The sequence below is a fragment of the Archocentrus centrarchus genome, chromosome 21 (genome assembly GCF_007364275.1).
Source record: "Archocentrus centrarchus isolate MPI-CPG fArcCen1 chromosome 21, fArcCen1, whole genome shotgun sequence".
Classification (NCBI taxonomy): domain Eukaryota; kingdom Metazoa; phylum Chordata; class Actinopteri; order Cichliformes; family Cichlidae; genus Archocentrus; species Archocentrus centrarchus.
In genome coordinates this window covers 11,970,866-11,985,841 of record NC_044366.1, presented here as the reverse complement: position 1 = coordinate 11,985,841, position 14,976 = coordinate 11,970,866, and the positions used below count along the sequence as shown (strand labels likewise).

The 14,976-nt window shown below is 42.4% G+C and overlaps 2 protein-coding genes across 3 annotated transcripts in view; both read left to right on the top strand.

The window, feature by feature from the left end:
• Nucleotides 1-4,339, top strand: part of LOC115800663 (TSC22 domain family protein 1-like) — a 37,523-nt gene extending 33,184 nt beyond the window's left edge. Inside the window, 1 exon segment of the mRNA XM_030758143.1 lies at nt 4,160-4,339. Within this exon segment, the coding sequence (XP_030614003.1) occupies nt 4,160-4,339 (180 nt within the window).
• Nucleotides 1-14,976, top strand: part of LOC115800432 (TSC22 domain family protein 1-like) — an 88,587-nt gene that overhangs the window by 31,207 nt on the left and 42,404 nt on the right. The window contains exons 1-2 of one of the 2 annotated variants that reach the window (XM_030757788.1): nt 6,751-6,807; nt 8,452-8,801. In XM_030757788.1, the coding sequence (XP_030613648.1) occupies nt 6,790-6,807; nt 8,452-8,801 (368 nt within the window). In that variant the 5' untranslated portion in view covers nt 6,751-6,789. Of the gene's footprint in view, nt 1-6,750; nt 6,808-6,857; nt 8,802-14,976 lie in introns of those variants that run through there. The other variant, XM_030757787.1, reaches the window with a different exon arrangement.

Below are 14,976 nucleotides of genomic sequence, written 5' to 3'. Positions count from 1 at the left end.
TTTTACAGTCCACACAGGAGACACATTTATCATGCTAATTTTCCTCTCAGTGAAGTTTCTTTCTAATAGTGACTGAGGAGCACATAGTCAGGAAACCTTGAATTACTGTTACTTTTTAACAGTTTTTTCATCTTTCATTTGAAAATTGCTCTTCAAAGGAGTGGAAGGAAATAATAATAATGTTTCCATGAGCAAAGTCCAGGAAGTTCTGTTTATTGGTGCAAGGATAATACACGCACAGTACTATCCATCCATCCATCCATCCATCCATCCATCCATCTATCCACCCACAGCACCTGAAAGTGAGAAAAAGAGGAAAAAAAAGAAGCAAAAATTCAGATACACAAACAATCCTGTTGTGTTGTAGTGTGTGTGTGTGTGTGTGTGTGTGTGTATCCTTGTCATGAAACATACTCAGTAATGAGGGCGAGAAGGTGCAACAACTCCCTGCCGGAGCACCTGTCCATCAGAGCTATGAACCACTTCCTTCTTTGGAAAATAAAATTTCCTTGTTGACACCATTTACATCACAGAAATTTGTGGTTCACTGTCTTGCTTTAAGACAGGAGGAGCCAAGGATCAAAGTGCCTGTTCAAACTTAATAAACTAACTCATCTTCTGCCTGAACTACAGCTTCCCTAACTACCCTGGTGTTCTTGAATTCAATTAGGAGCAATTACCCTAGGGCACATCCAACAACTGGATGTCTTACTATCAGATATAAAGAACAAAACACATTCCTCCTTTTTCTGAAAAACTTCTGAATGATTACTTTTTTCTCTGAACACAAAGTTCAGAGCATAAATTGCTCATTATTGCTAGAGCTGCAGCACAATAGTGCTGTTTTTTTTGGTTGTTTTTGTGGAGTGCCCAGGGTGATTTAAGCTGCTGACAGCACCAGACGCTTACACTGCAATAGGCTCCTGCTGTCTCTCTTATACTCTATCATTTGTATCGATGGGTATAGCCTGTCTGCTTGCCTGACAGTTAATCTCTTCTTCTCTTCTCATTCTTCCTCCTCCCCTTCACTAACTACTGCTCTGTCCTTTCCCTCTGTGAGCTACTGCAACTCCTCCTCTTTCTATGTCTTTCATTACCTTCCCTGTTTTATTTCCTCACAGATATCTTTATGATATATGATTTCACAGTAGCTTAGATAATCAGTGTTGCCCAAAGTCAACAAGACTCTCTTTTTTCTTACATTACATGGAAGCTAATATGGTGATTTTCAGTATTTTGTTTATTCTCGCATGATTCACGTTTCAATTAATACTTCATTATCTTGCACTGCACATCAGTGTAGCCCCTTTGTTTATCTCTGTCTGAAATGAATTAATATATTTTCAATAAAAAAAATTAATCTATATTTATTTTTGTGGAAATGTTCAACATATCAGTATCAACATAGTTTTTTTTTTTTATTATTATTTAATCCCTATAAAAATCATTTTCATTCAGCTTAGGCTCTCCAAATTTTTAACTCCTCATCCCACTTATAGTGGTAGTGGCCCACACCACAGTTTGAATCCCACTGCTTTAGCCCAACTTTCTCTAATTAGCTGCCTCCACACAAACAGAAGGTTTGAACAGCAGGTGGGTGTGAACACAAAAGTCCATACTAGAGATTTCCACTCCCTTTGACATCATACTGATCCAATAGTAGAAAAAAAATCTCTGAAAATCAGGGATTCCTTGTACATGTGCTGACCTCATTATTTGAAACCTAGGCCACATTTAGAGCATCCACTTTGTGGTAGTATATATGTATGTAACAACCACCAAAGGAAAAGGATTCAAATGCAGAACACACAGGAGCTAAAACTGAATCCATCCAAATCTTTAATTCAGAAAGTGCAGGTGGAGGAGGCCAAACAACTCAAATGAGGAGCAGGCAGAAGGCAAGTCAAAGAAAAAAAATCTACAAGTTCAAGCACACTATGAATACTAATCATGAACTCTGACCTCTGGTGCGAAATGGAAGAAATACAGATTCTCTTAAAGCATGTTTTAAGAGAAGCTAAATATATGCAAACTAAGCAGATGCACTGTAATTCTAGGTGTTTACTTATTAAATTTAATGTTCCCAAATTCTTAGTCTTTCAGCCCATCATATTTAAACTGTAGGATGTCCCTGAGAAGAGAGAGAAGAGAAGAGAAGAGAAGAGAAAGAAGAGAAGAGAAGAGAAGAGAGAGAAAGAAGATAGAGAAGAGAAAGGAAGAGAAGAGAAGAGAAGAGAAGAGAGAGAAGAGAAGAAGAGAGAGAGAAGAGAATAGAAGAGAATCGAAAGAGAGATTAATTGAAAACGCTTAGACTTGGATCTATATATTCAGTGATGAACAGAAAACACCAGAACACAGAAAATGGACAAGCTTGGCAGTTTGACACCAGAGTTCATTGACCTGTCATGGCAACATGACTAACCAACAAATGTGTACATGTCTCTCACTCCTGTGTTTAAAAGAGAGACAGAGTGGGTGAGAGAGAGGCCCCAAACAGCACCTGTGTGTAGAATAATCCTTCAGTGTGGTGAACACCTGTGTCTGCAGAGGGATCTGGCAGCTCTCTGTCTACCTTTGTTTCACAAACACTGCTGTGGGGTTGTTTTGCTCATACCACAACAAATGTTTACACCCTCTATCATATTTCCTCTTCTTTGTAAATTTGGTATTGCTTCATTATTTTTCATTATCAGCAGGTATTTCTGATATTCCTGGGTTGTTACACAGTACACACCATGCAGTGCATACTGTGCGCTGTCTTTTCATTCACACACACACACACACACACACACACACACACACACAACACACACACACACACACACACACACATTATATATATATATATATATATATATATATGTATATATATATATATATATACATATATATAGTATTTCTTTTCATGCTACTTTCAACTTCTCCACTTATATTTGGATAAAATCTGTACTCCATATAATTTATTTTAAAGCTCTTATTATTTTTGCTGATTTTTACATTTAAATCTACAAATATATGATGCTGTATTGTTATAAATAAAGCAACTCAACAGCATATAAGAAATTAATAGAATTTGGTTTGATAAACTGGTTTTAGAGTAGGGGTGTTAGGCTAATTTCAAATGCAAAGAAGACTTAATATTTTGCAGATTTTAAAATGAAAATGTACTAGTAGTCTATATATGCTGTATTGATTACATAAAGCTTTTGAGAAGTACATATAAGTAACTGAAATGGTCTCCAGCTGAAACATTAAATTGACATAAACATCATCATCTTCTTCTATTGTTTGCTTCCTTTAGGGGTTGCCACAGCAGATCATCTGCCTTCGTCTCATTCTATTCCATAGCATCTTCCTCTATCTCACCAACCCTCTTCATTTCACTTCACTACATCCATAAATCTTCTCTGTGGTCTTCATCTTTTCTTCCTGCCTGACAGCTTCATATTCAACACATTTTGTCCATAATATCCACCATCCCTGGGCACCAGGGTGGCTCAGGGCGTGAGCAGGTGACCACAAATGACACTTGGCAATGCAGCCAGCGCTGGATCGAGTCCCGACGATGCTGCCATTTGCAGTATGTCCTCCTTGACTCTTCTCTCCCACCTTCCTGTCTCTCCTCACTGTACATCTGTCAATAAAAGGTAAAAAAAAAAAAAATCATAATATGCACTATCCCTCCTCTGGACATATCCAAACCATCTCAGCCTTGCCTCTCTAACTTTGTCTCCAACCTGCTCAAACCGAGCTGTTTTTCTGATCCATTCTGGTCACTCCCAATGAAAATCTTAGCATCTTCAGCTCTGCCACCTCCAGCTCAGCCTCCTGTCTCTTTGTTAGTGCCACTGTCTCCAATCCATGCATCATAGCGGGTCTCACTACCATCTTGTAAACATTCCCTTTCACTCTTACTGCTATCCTTCTGTCTCAAATCACTCCTACACTCGTCTCCATCCACTCCACCCTGCCTGCACGCTCTTCTTCATCTCTCTTGTGCACTGTCCAGTGCTTTGAATGGTTGACCCCAGGTATTTAAACTCATCTACCTTCACGACCTCTTCTCCTTGCAGCTTCACTGTTACACCTGTTTCTGTCTTATTCCCACACATGTATTCTGTTTTGGTTCTACTGACTTTCATTCCTCTTCTCTCCGGAGCATACCTTCACCTCTCCAGGATCCCTTATACCTGCTCTACAGAATGTCTATACAATGCCATCTACAAACATCATAGTCCAGGGAGACTCCTGCCTGACGTCATCTGTCATCCTTTCCATCACCACTGGAAAGAGAAGCGGCTCAGAGCAGATCCCTGATGTAATCCCACCCCCACCTTAAACCCAGCTGTCACTCCTACCACATACCTTACCACTGTCTCGTTGTCGTCATATATGCCCTGTGCCGCCCTCACATACTTCCCTGCCACCGCTGACTTCCTCATACAGTGCCACAGTTCCTCTCTTGGCACCTGATCATATGCTAGATCCACTAAGACACAGTGCAACTCCTGTGGACTTTCTCTGCACTTCACCATTAACACTCTCAAAGCAAATATCACATTTGTAGTGCTCTTTCTGGGCATAAAACCAAACTGCTGCTCACTGATTGTCACCTCTCTTCTTAACCTAGCTAATCTTTCTCATAGCTTCATGTTATGGCTCATCAACTATATCCCTCAGTAGTTGCTACAGCTCTGCACAAAACTCTTATTTTTGAAAATTGGTACCAGTACACTTCTTCTCCATTCCTCTGGCATTCTCTTATTCTCCAAGATTGTGTTAAACAACCAGGTTTAAATGTCCACTCCCCTCTCTCCTAGACACCTCCATACTTCCACAGGTATGTCATCCATCAGGTATACCTTTTCATTCCTCATTGCCTACATAGATGCCTTCACTTCTATGTAGGCAATGAGGAATGCCTACATAGAAGTGAATCCTCTGCACTTCCTGATTCACTGACTTATTAAAATTGACATCCACATACATGAATAAATAATAATATAATGTATAGAATTCTTTTGTCATGTATATTTTGATGTAAAAACTTGCATTATACGTTGGATTGTGATTTGATCTGGAAATGCTTTTTAATTTGCATCAAATGTCACTCCTGTATATTATTGGCAAGCCCCCTGTCAGGAACAGTCATGCATTTTATTTAAAATTTTTGATTAATTAACACGGTTTTTTCCACTCTGCAAAGCATATTAACTGGGCTTCATTGGTTCCATTGTAGGGCCTTTCTGGTCCCCGCGGACCGCATGTTTGAACAATCTATTGTGACGCCCCAAAACTGGTTTTCAGAGGGAGCGGCTGCGCTCGGCACTTTCCGGCACACTTCGTGGATATTGACGTTGAGCTCGTCGCCGTCTCTCCCAGACTGCTTTATGTCTGGCAGCAGAGACCATGCGCGGTCGCCATATTACTGCGCACCCCTCCCCTCCGGCCCCGTCACAGACAGCACAAACCACGGCAGCGGTGCAGGAGGCTACACGCTGAACGACGTTACCGCCGGGAGGACCAGTGATACAGCAAAACCCAAGCGAAGACCCAGAGGAATGGATTTAAGCCGTGTGCGCCGCTTTTGTTAGAAGTGTTTCGTTTTAAAAGCACCGTGCAGCGGATTAAAGGGGGTTCGTTTTCACCTCGTTTCCTCTGGTTAAAAAAGGAAAAAAAATCAGCAGTTTTAACAGCCTCGCTGTAGTCTGTGTATAGCTAGCCGGTGATGGAGAGTGGCAGCTAGCTAGCTTTTAATATACCGCTAACTTACTCAGCAGCTTTTTTGCCTGCTTTTTTGTGTTCATTGCAGCGTGGTGTCGCTTTCTCTTCAACAAAAACACACAGAAATGTTAGCTTGTGTTTAACAAAGGCGCAGACGGACAGCTCTGGTAGTTAACCGGCGAACTGGCATCAGCTGACGCTAGCGGCCACTAGCTTCTTTCGCCTCGCTAGGATAACTAACACCAAACCGATTAAAAAAAGAAGGCTGTAAATATTGGCTTAACTTTGCCACATATCTGCGCACAGCCACTTTGTTGAAATAGCTATTCCTCTTTTATTTTGCTTTTCTATTTTTTTTTTTTTTTTTGGTCGTGTTGTCTGTTGAGCGTAGTTTTGTCAAAACGGCGCCTTTAACGATCTGCAGGCTTATTGCATACTGTCAGAGACCAACTACCGCCCGGATCTTCTCGAAATGCATCATCCGGACCCTGCAGGAGACTCTGGCAGTGTTAGAAAGATGGCGCACCCGGCTGTCTTTCACAGAAGGGGGAGCAACACGGGCAGCGGAAGCGGCCCCACGCTGTCAGCACCGGCAAACCCGGTGGTCCTTAACAGCCACGTCCCAGCCGATGACTACCCACCCTCCCTGTTGATTCAGCCTCCTGCTGGCTCATCCTCCCCGGGTCCCCACCATCCTCCTCCTCCCCACAGCCTGAATCTGCTCTCCCAGCCCACACAGTCCACTGGAGCTCAGATGAAAAAGAAGAGCGGTTTCCAGATCACAAGTGTGACTCCAGCGCAGGTATCTGTTAGCACTAATAACAGCATCGCAGAGGATACGGAGAGCTACGACGACCTGGATGAGTCCCACACGGAGGATCTGTCATCTTCTGAGATTCTGGATGTGTCCCTCTCTCGAGCTAACGATGTAGTTGGAGCGGAGAGAAGCTCCTCAGAGGAGACATTGAATAATTTCCATGAAGTGGAGACCCCAGGAGCTGTCTCTCCAACCAGCCTTCACACCCCCATACCCTGAGCCAGGCACAGAAGCAGCATGGTGGAGCCATGGTGAATGGGACTATACACAATCAACATCCTTCTCATCCTAACCATGCCCAGGTCTACCCTCTGTCCTCTGGGCCCGGGAGTGCCCCATTGGCGCTCACCTCTGGAGCTTTACCATGTGTCACCCAGAAAATGCCTTCTAATGTGGGCGGCCCTCAAGAAAGTGTTTCCCAGGCTGCTCCTTCAAGTATCGCCACTCAGCCTACAGGGATTGCGGTCCCAGGATCTATCTCTGGAATGCACAGCTCTGCTGCAGGCACTACAGTTAGCGTAGTTAATCCCCAGACCAGCAGTGTTAGTAATGTGAATATGTTGAGCTCTGCCAATGTGCCTGTGAGAGGGGGGATCAGCACAAGTGCTAGTACTAGCAGTGGAGGCTATCCTCTCAATGTGATGAGCAGCAGTGGTGGGAGCGGTGGAGGAGGTGCTGCTGCTCCAGCTGGGAGCAACCTTATGGGCACTACTAGCATGATTCAGCAACACCAAAACTTAAACTCCAGCATTGCTATGACTGCTTCAACTACTGTTGCTGCTGTTGCTGTGAGTGCCTCTGGAGGTGTAGGGGTCCCCAGCGGGAACCATGGAAGAGTTGGATCAGCTGTGCAGCAGCCTGCGAGTGCACCTGTTACAGCTGCGACTACAGCTCCTGTATCATCTGCTCCTCCGGCCCCTGTGGTGGCCACCACCACCACAAGCTCTCGCTTCAGAGTGGTGAAGCTGGACTCTAGCTCTGAGCCCTTCAAGAAGGGCAGATGGACTTGCACTGAATTCTATGATAAGGAGACCCCAGCCCCTGCCCCCCCCTCTTCTTCTGATACTGGGTCCCACAGCATACGACAATTTGTCTCTGAGAGCTTTGCTGGGGGGTCTGAGAAGGAAAGCACAAGTGGGAGTTCTGTGAGCCATTACATTGAGAGTGTTTGCAGTGGAGATGCTGGTGGACCACAGCATGCACAGGATTACACCTCTGCTCCTCAGGGCTTTCAAGGAATCCTCCCCAGTGGGTTAAGCATGGGAGTATCTCACACCCAACCCCAACAGCATGATAAAACTACTTTGGCCCCCTCAGCTCCTACAAACATTCATCAGCCTGCACCCATGCCGAGCCACCAGACCACCACTGGACTCTCTGCTGTGCCCCAGCAGCAACTCACCTATGCCCAGGCAGTTGCTAATCAACCCCCAGTGGGAGTTCAGCAGCAGAAGTTGGCTTATGCCACCTTACCACAGCAATCAGTTGCTACCCCTCAAGCACCCACGATGTCAATGAGGCCACCTGAGTACACCCAGTCACAGCAAAGTATCCCCCATTCTGCTGCTGCTTCTCAGCCTTTGTCCAACCAAGCTGGATCCACATCTGCTGGGATAGCTAATGGATCCTCCCATATGATGGGAGGTCCTCAGCAGCCCCACTCTCTTCAATCTACCAGCTCTAATATGCCCTCTCATGTTGGTGTAGCAGGTGTGGGCCAGCAGCCTCAGAGCCACCCAAGCCATTTGGATTGCCAGCAGCAAAAGCCACAGTCGCTCCCAACACAGATCCAAAACCAAGGGCTGAGCACCCAGCTGCCCGCTACGGTCCACCAGAGCCAGGTGTCTGCACCAAGTGTACCTCCCCCTAACCTTCAGAGTGATCACCAGGCTCAGGCCCAACCCCAAGCCCACAACACTGGGAATACTGCTCAGATGCCCCCGCAGGGTGTTCCCCATAGCCAACCGTCTTCTGTCGGCTTGACCCATGACCACAGCAGTGCCCAGGCCCTGGCTCACGCTGCCCAGGCCAGTGCCCTGTATGCCAGTCTGCCGAGCTTCACCACTACTCAGCTGCAGGATGCCCAGCGGCTGCTCCTCCAGCATCAGTCGGCCTTGTTGGGGCTGCCCAAATTGTCTGGGGGGGAGGCTGGATCTGGATCCAACACTAGCCATGGTCAGGAAACTGAGGGCAACGCCGCCACCGCCAGTGCCTTAACAGCACCAGCTGGTGTCAAGACTGTAGATGGAGAGGAGGATGGGTAAGAGAATTAATTTTTATACTTTTCTCACTTTTATATTTATGTGATTGTCTACAAACAGTTTCTAGCATTTTTTTTTTTTTTTTTTGTGTTTAAAAAAAAATCACCAGTTTGATATCAAAGTTTTGCGTGGTGGCGCTCAGCATTTTGAGTCTGTTTGAAGCTGAATGAGTTCACTGTTTAATGTTGCAGCTGTGAGGGAAGAAAAGTGTTGTTGTTATCCTAGATAACTGGCCAAAAGAGGTCAAGCTGCTGCACTCCGTCTGTCCTCTGTCAGTGGGATACAGTGCAGGGCTCAGCTGGATGTGACGTCTCTTGTCTTTATCAAGTGGCTGCAGTGATTCAACATTTTACCTCGCCTGCCTGCCTGCTTGAAATCCTGGCTGTCTGCCTTACAGAGCACATTTTCTGCTGGGTGCACAGTTCCCTGTAGACTCTCAGCACATTTTGTTGTTGAAAAGCAGGAATTACAGCAGCAGTTGGCGATGATTTAATGAGCGATTAGAATAAGGCAGGTATAAAATAAACTGACGGTGATTGTAAATTTTGTTTTGTAGTCAAAGCAAGCCTCAAAAATGCTTGTGCTCTCTCTCTGCTTTAGGAAAGAAACGAGATGCCCGGTTGCTTGTTTACATGAAAATGAAGGCACATGACTCCTTTTTTTTCTCAGTGAAAGCTTATTGATTTCATTAAGAACACGCTCTCTCTCTCGCTCTTTCGCACTCGCTCTCTGCTATTGGCAAACTGGAAATCTGCTGGAAATTCCTCACAAGAAGTTTTAAGAACTTATTTTGAGGTTAGATGGGAATTTTAATCACTGTGCAGCAGGGAATTGCTTTCATTTTAGTCACTTCTAACAATCCTAAGCCTTCTGAATATGCTGACGTTAACATTCTCTTGCCCTCATAGCTTTAAGGATGTTTAGCATACTTGAATCTCAATCAGCAGGTACGGAGGAGATGCTAAGTAGAACTGGGAATGTGGAGGGTAACATGGAAGTTAGGATGGTAGTTTGGTTTTGTTTTGCTTTTATGGGTCAGCTAAATGGATGCTGAAGGATGACTTTTAAAAAAAAATATATAAATCACATGATGTTTAACTCTAAGGAATGTGAAATCTATGTGAGATCAGGTGGATTATTGTCTTTGATCAGCAGTCAGACCAAAGCCCTGGGTACGGATTATCCCTGGACAGAATGAGCATAACTCAGTTTACCTGCTGTCAGTGGTAGTGGTAATTTTTTTTCTTTCGGGATGTTCTAGTGACTAATTTCCAATACCATAAACAAGGGAGGAAAAGAATCTGACTTGACTAGTCTGCAAGGTCAAAACAAAACAAAACCTGTTTGCACCATAGTGTGGCTAACATTAACAGAGCTAGCACCAGCTGCCTTCTTTGCTTGCAGATTAGCATCCACACACCTGTAATTACAAGTCTCCGGTCAAATGGCTTTAAGCCAGTTTACTATATCCATCTAGAAATATTGCAATTATGCAGTATTTCCATCTAGAAAATCTGTGCTGCATGAAAATACTGCAGAATTGCAGGGCTGTCATCGGCCCTGTTTAAATCGTGCTTGTTTACAAATTCCTGTTACAGCAAGACAGAGAGTGGGTGCAGCATCTCCCAGGACAGTGGCCCTGGCAAATGGCAGGTGGCTTGGTCACCTGGCTTCATCGGGTATCTGTTGTAAAACCCGAGACACCCGATGAGCATCAGAAGATGTATGCTGAATAGTTTGTTTCATAATCACAAAACAAGAAGAAAATGTCTAACATCTTAGAACCAGCAGATGACTGGTGTTGTACAATAACACAATACAACTAATTAGTTTAACCTAAGGCTGTTTGATTATAGCAAAATAATACTGAACTTGGTGATTTAAGATGCTTATTAATTTGAACATCACGCAGTTACTGTACTTAAAATATGTCTTGTGTTGGGAGTTTCCTCAATCTTTAAATAATCGTTTAGTCAACTATTTGCGGACTTTCTGAGATTCGTTACTGATTTATCTACCTTCTCTTTGACTTTGACATCACTAAAATAATGTGATGTACTTGACTAAATAACAGGCATGCTTCAATAAAGGTGTTTTTCCTGTGATTCAGGTGAAGTCTAAATTTGGATATGTGCAGACAAAACAAAATGGATTAACTGGCCAACTGCTATATAAAGTAATTTTTTTTTTTTTTTTTTTTTTTTTTTTGAGAAAAATTACCTGGATTAAAATAAAATTTACATTTTTAAAGCATCACTTATTTCCAAATATTGAACATCCAGCTGTTGTAAGTAACTGCATGGTATTCAAATTAATGAGTAATCAAGATTACAATACTGACCAAAATGATTGAGGAGCTTTACCACCAGGGCAGACTGCTCTCCACCTAAAGAAAAACTGTCCACTGGTTAGTATTACAGGAGATACTGTCTTATGGCTTTAGCTAGACCGGGCATGTCAACCGCACTTACCCTGAGTTGATCACCTGTTGGGAAAAGTTGGCAGTTGTTAACATGGTGACTCAAAATGCCTTGTGTAGATAAATTTGTGGCATTATACTTCAATTGAAATTTATTTCCTTTTTAGGATGTAAACACAGTGTGAGGGCTGTGGAAGCCGACCATATTCCTAGCATTTCGGTTTCATTCTTAAAATAGTATTTCAACTTTGTTCTCAGTTTTAAACAGCAACAACAACAAAAATTAATGTGCCCCTAGTGCTAGTTTTAGCAGCTTTTGTGCCCTGGGGCTTGTCACACTGCAATCAAAAGAAGAACTCACCACACGTCAGATAACATAGAAGCTGTTTTGCTCATTGGTCTGGCTTAACATTGTGCCTGTTTATGTGTTTTGGACAGAAAGTTTTGAAACTCATGTTTTTAATTGTGTTTATGTATATTTTTACCACAGTAAGATTGCGTTGAAAGTTTATATCCACTGTTGCAAAATTATTGCCCAGACTTTAATTGTGGGAACACAGAAATTACTGTTCTAATTTTAAATTTCTGGGGGTTGATTAGCAACTGCCTGGGCATAGGTGAGTTGCTGCTGGGGCACAAAAAAAAAAAAAAAAAATTATAATTTTGTGCAGAGGCTGTCACCCTTCCACTTTAATGGAATCACTTCTGTATCCTGTGATGATTTTTCTTTTTCTCTGTGGTAGGAGTATATGTACAAATAGGTTGTGAATGGGGGATCTGAAAGTCGTAGTTGTGGTTGTACAGTTCCTGTGGTCTTCTTTCTGGCTAATGAACATATTTTCCATTTTTATTATGTGGGATGATCCTGTCCTCACAAAACACCTCCTGAGGCAAAGCTAACAGTTAGCTGTCCTCAGAGTCACAGTTCATCTGTCTGCATGTCTCTTTGAATGAGGGAGGGTGTCTGTTGTGTATTTACTCGGTCTGTACTGACAGTTATTAATGGGATGTGTTTGAAATGGGTGTGTAGCCTGTGTTTGTGAGACAGGATGCTGCTGCTGGGGTTTATTGGTGATTATAAAAATAAAAAGTGTATATGAACAGAACGTTTTTTGTATGTGGTTTTATGTAGTGAGACTTAACATTTGTGTGAGCTTGGGTCTTGTGACCAGAGGTTTTGTAGGTTGGGTAACAACAATTTTTTTTCTTTTTTAAGTTTCTAATTTTCATGACTTTTTTTCATTATCTATGGATGGTGAGGTTTTTGCTTTAGTGGAGGGCCTCGCTGACGACATTTAGACCTGACTATTTCACCCTCTCATTTTAATTTTCTTGCTTTTGCAGATAAAAATTGAACAGTTTATTCATAATTGGCATTCCTCCTATGCCTTTGCAATATTGCTCTAGAGCAAGGACGTCAAACTTAATTTCGCTAAGGGATCCACTGGGAAATGAGAATCACATAAATGCCCGGACATGCAGTTTATTGATCTGCTTTAATTTAATGTAAAATGCATGTCCTGCATGTAATGTAAAAAGAACATAAAACCATAAGAATTGCAGATAAACCTTGCAGTTTCTCAGAAAATCCATCTTGGCAATTCCTCTGCTTTTATCAAATATGTTTTTACAGTTCTATCATTTTTAGATTTGGCTCATAAGAACATATTTGCCTATTTTCTCTTTCCATTGTGCCATATATCTGCTGATGTGTGGATACAAACATCAAATGGCAAAGCAGGTCATATTTCTTGAAGATTGAGATTATTCAGTCTGTGTTAGCTGGAAGTTGCAGTAGAGGTGCGCCTGTCTGTGTAGTCTGACATATGCAGACTATCTCTGCTATCAGACAAGTCAGGATTTATTGATTTTGAAGTAATGTGCCAGCTTCCCAGCCATCCGCTGCAAAGCTTCGAGCATTGTTGTGATGTCACAGACATTTAGGGTCAAGGTCTTTTTGGTTTTTGAATGATTAACATCTGTTGGGAAGCTTCTGTTGCACTTACAGTAATGATGCCCAGTGTGTCAAGTGGAGTAGCATTAATCTTCACTCAACCCATTTGCTCCTCTATTATGCTTACAGTGAAACAGTGAGCAAAGGAGAGATTACAACCGTTTAACACAGCAGAGGCACGTGAATGAGACAAATAACATAAATGTGTTCTTCCTTTGGTTTTCCTGTTTAGGCACTGGACCCTGTTGATGGTGAGGAGATAATTGTGAAACACTAGGCTTGATCTTGGTATGTAAATGTAAGGGATATCCAATCAACAGTGTTTAGGCAGATGTTTGAATGATTGTGTGACAGATGCTCAAATTCTGAAAGGTACCATAACCTCTGTTACCTGTCTAGATCAGTGTCTTTTCCGAAAGTAAAATCTTTCCAACATTTACTATCCAGACTGATAAGTCTATTCCTAGCTTGGTGTGATGACTGGTAGGGCACTGCTGTCTGTTATAGTCATGCTAGTTTCTCATATTTCTACTTTCTCTCATTGTGAATGCACCTGGAGTGGAGCTGACAAGGGTCAGGTGTAGTAATAAGAATAATGATGATGATGATGATAATCACATTGAAGACAAGATGTTATGCTAATAATGCAATAAAAGCTTCCCAACAAGTAGAACACAAGAGTGAGAGCATGGTCATTGTCTGAGCTTTTCATAGGTGCTGTGATGTCACCTGTTGGTTTCTGAAGTCCCATTTTGAAGCCTTGTGATGAACTTTTCCATCTTGGCCATCTTTTTTTTTTTTTTTTTTTTAAACCGAATGTGACCAGCAAGGAGCAGGCCTGACTTGGCTAATCATTTGTCTATCACACATTATTGGCAAATGAGTGTACTCTGGATAATCCTTTTTAACAGCTGAGTTGGCAAAATGAACTCAAGGTTTTATTCAGTATGACTTGAAATGAGCGACAGGGCCCATAAAATCAGCAGGAAAGTGTTTACAGAGGTAAAGTCTGAGGGCTGTTTTCCCATAGACCTCTATAGGATCAGAAATCTTTTTTCAGCTACACACGACCCCCTAAAGGTGGTGGCCATTAAAAAGAGTGCCAATTTAAGACCACAGTTTGTTCTTAACAAGAAACCTTCAAAAACATACAAACAAAAACTGTTGGTGTATTAATGGTTTATGACCAACTGGAGCACCTGTACTACCATTTGCATGTCTATTTTTAAATGCAACCAAATAAGAGGGCAGTAATTCTTTTTGCATATAAAAGTGAAGGAGTTGCACTTGCATATCACGCATTCAGTGTGTCCCAGAGCTCTGTTTCTTTCTACTAATGGGTTTGCAGAAAAAAGTGAACACAACAAAAACATTATAAACCAGGTGCTTCATCGATTTGATTAGCTGCTCACAGCACTTCCTACCTTGTAATATCCATCATCACTTTGTCAGCATGAGCTATTACGTAATTTACGTGCGAGCCACTAACTGACAACAGGAAGTAATGTCCTTTTGCTAGGAACCAAACACCCCCCCCCCCCCCCCCCCCCCCAAGTTTGACTTTGTCCCTTTCTGTATGTTTGTGGTTTATTGAACTTTTTAGCAATTTCTTTAGTTACTTTGAATTTACAGGTTGTATTGGTGTACAGCAAGTTGAAATTCTCCCCCCAAAAATGGCACTACAGCATGTGAAAATGTAAAGATAAATTCTGGTGGACCTGTTCTACAGTAGGTAATAAACACCTCCAGACTGCCGATCTTTTGCTGTTAACATCCTCCGTGCTGGTGTTGTAAACACAAC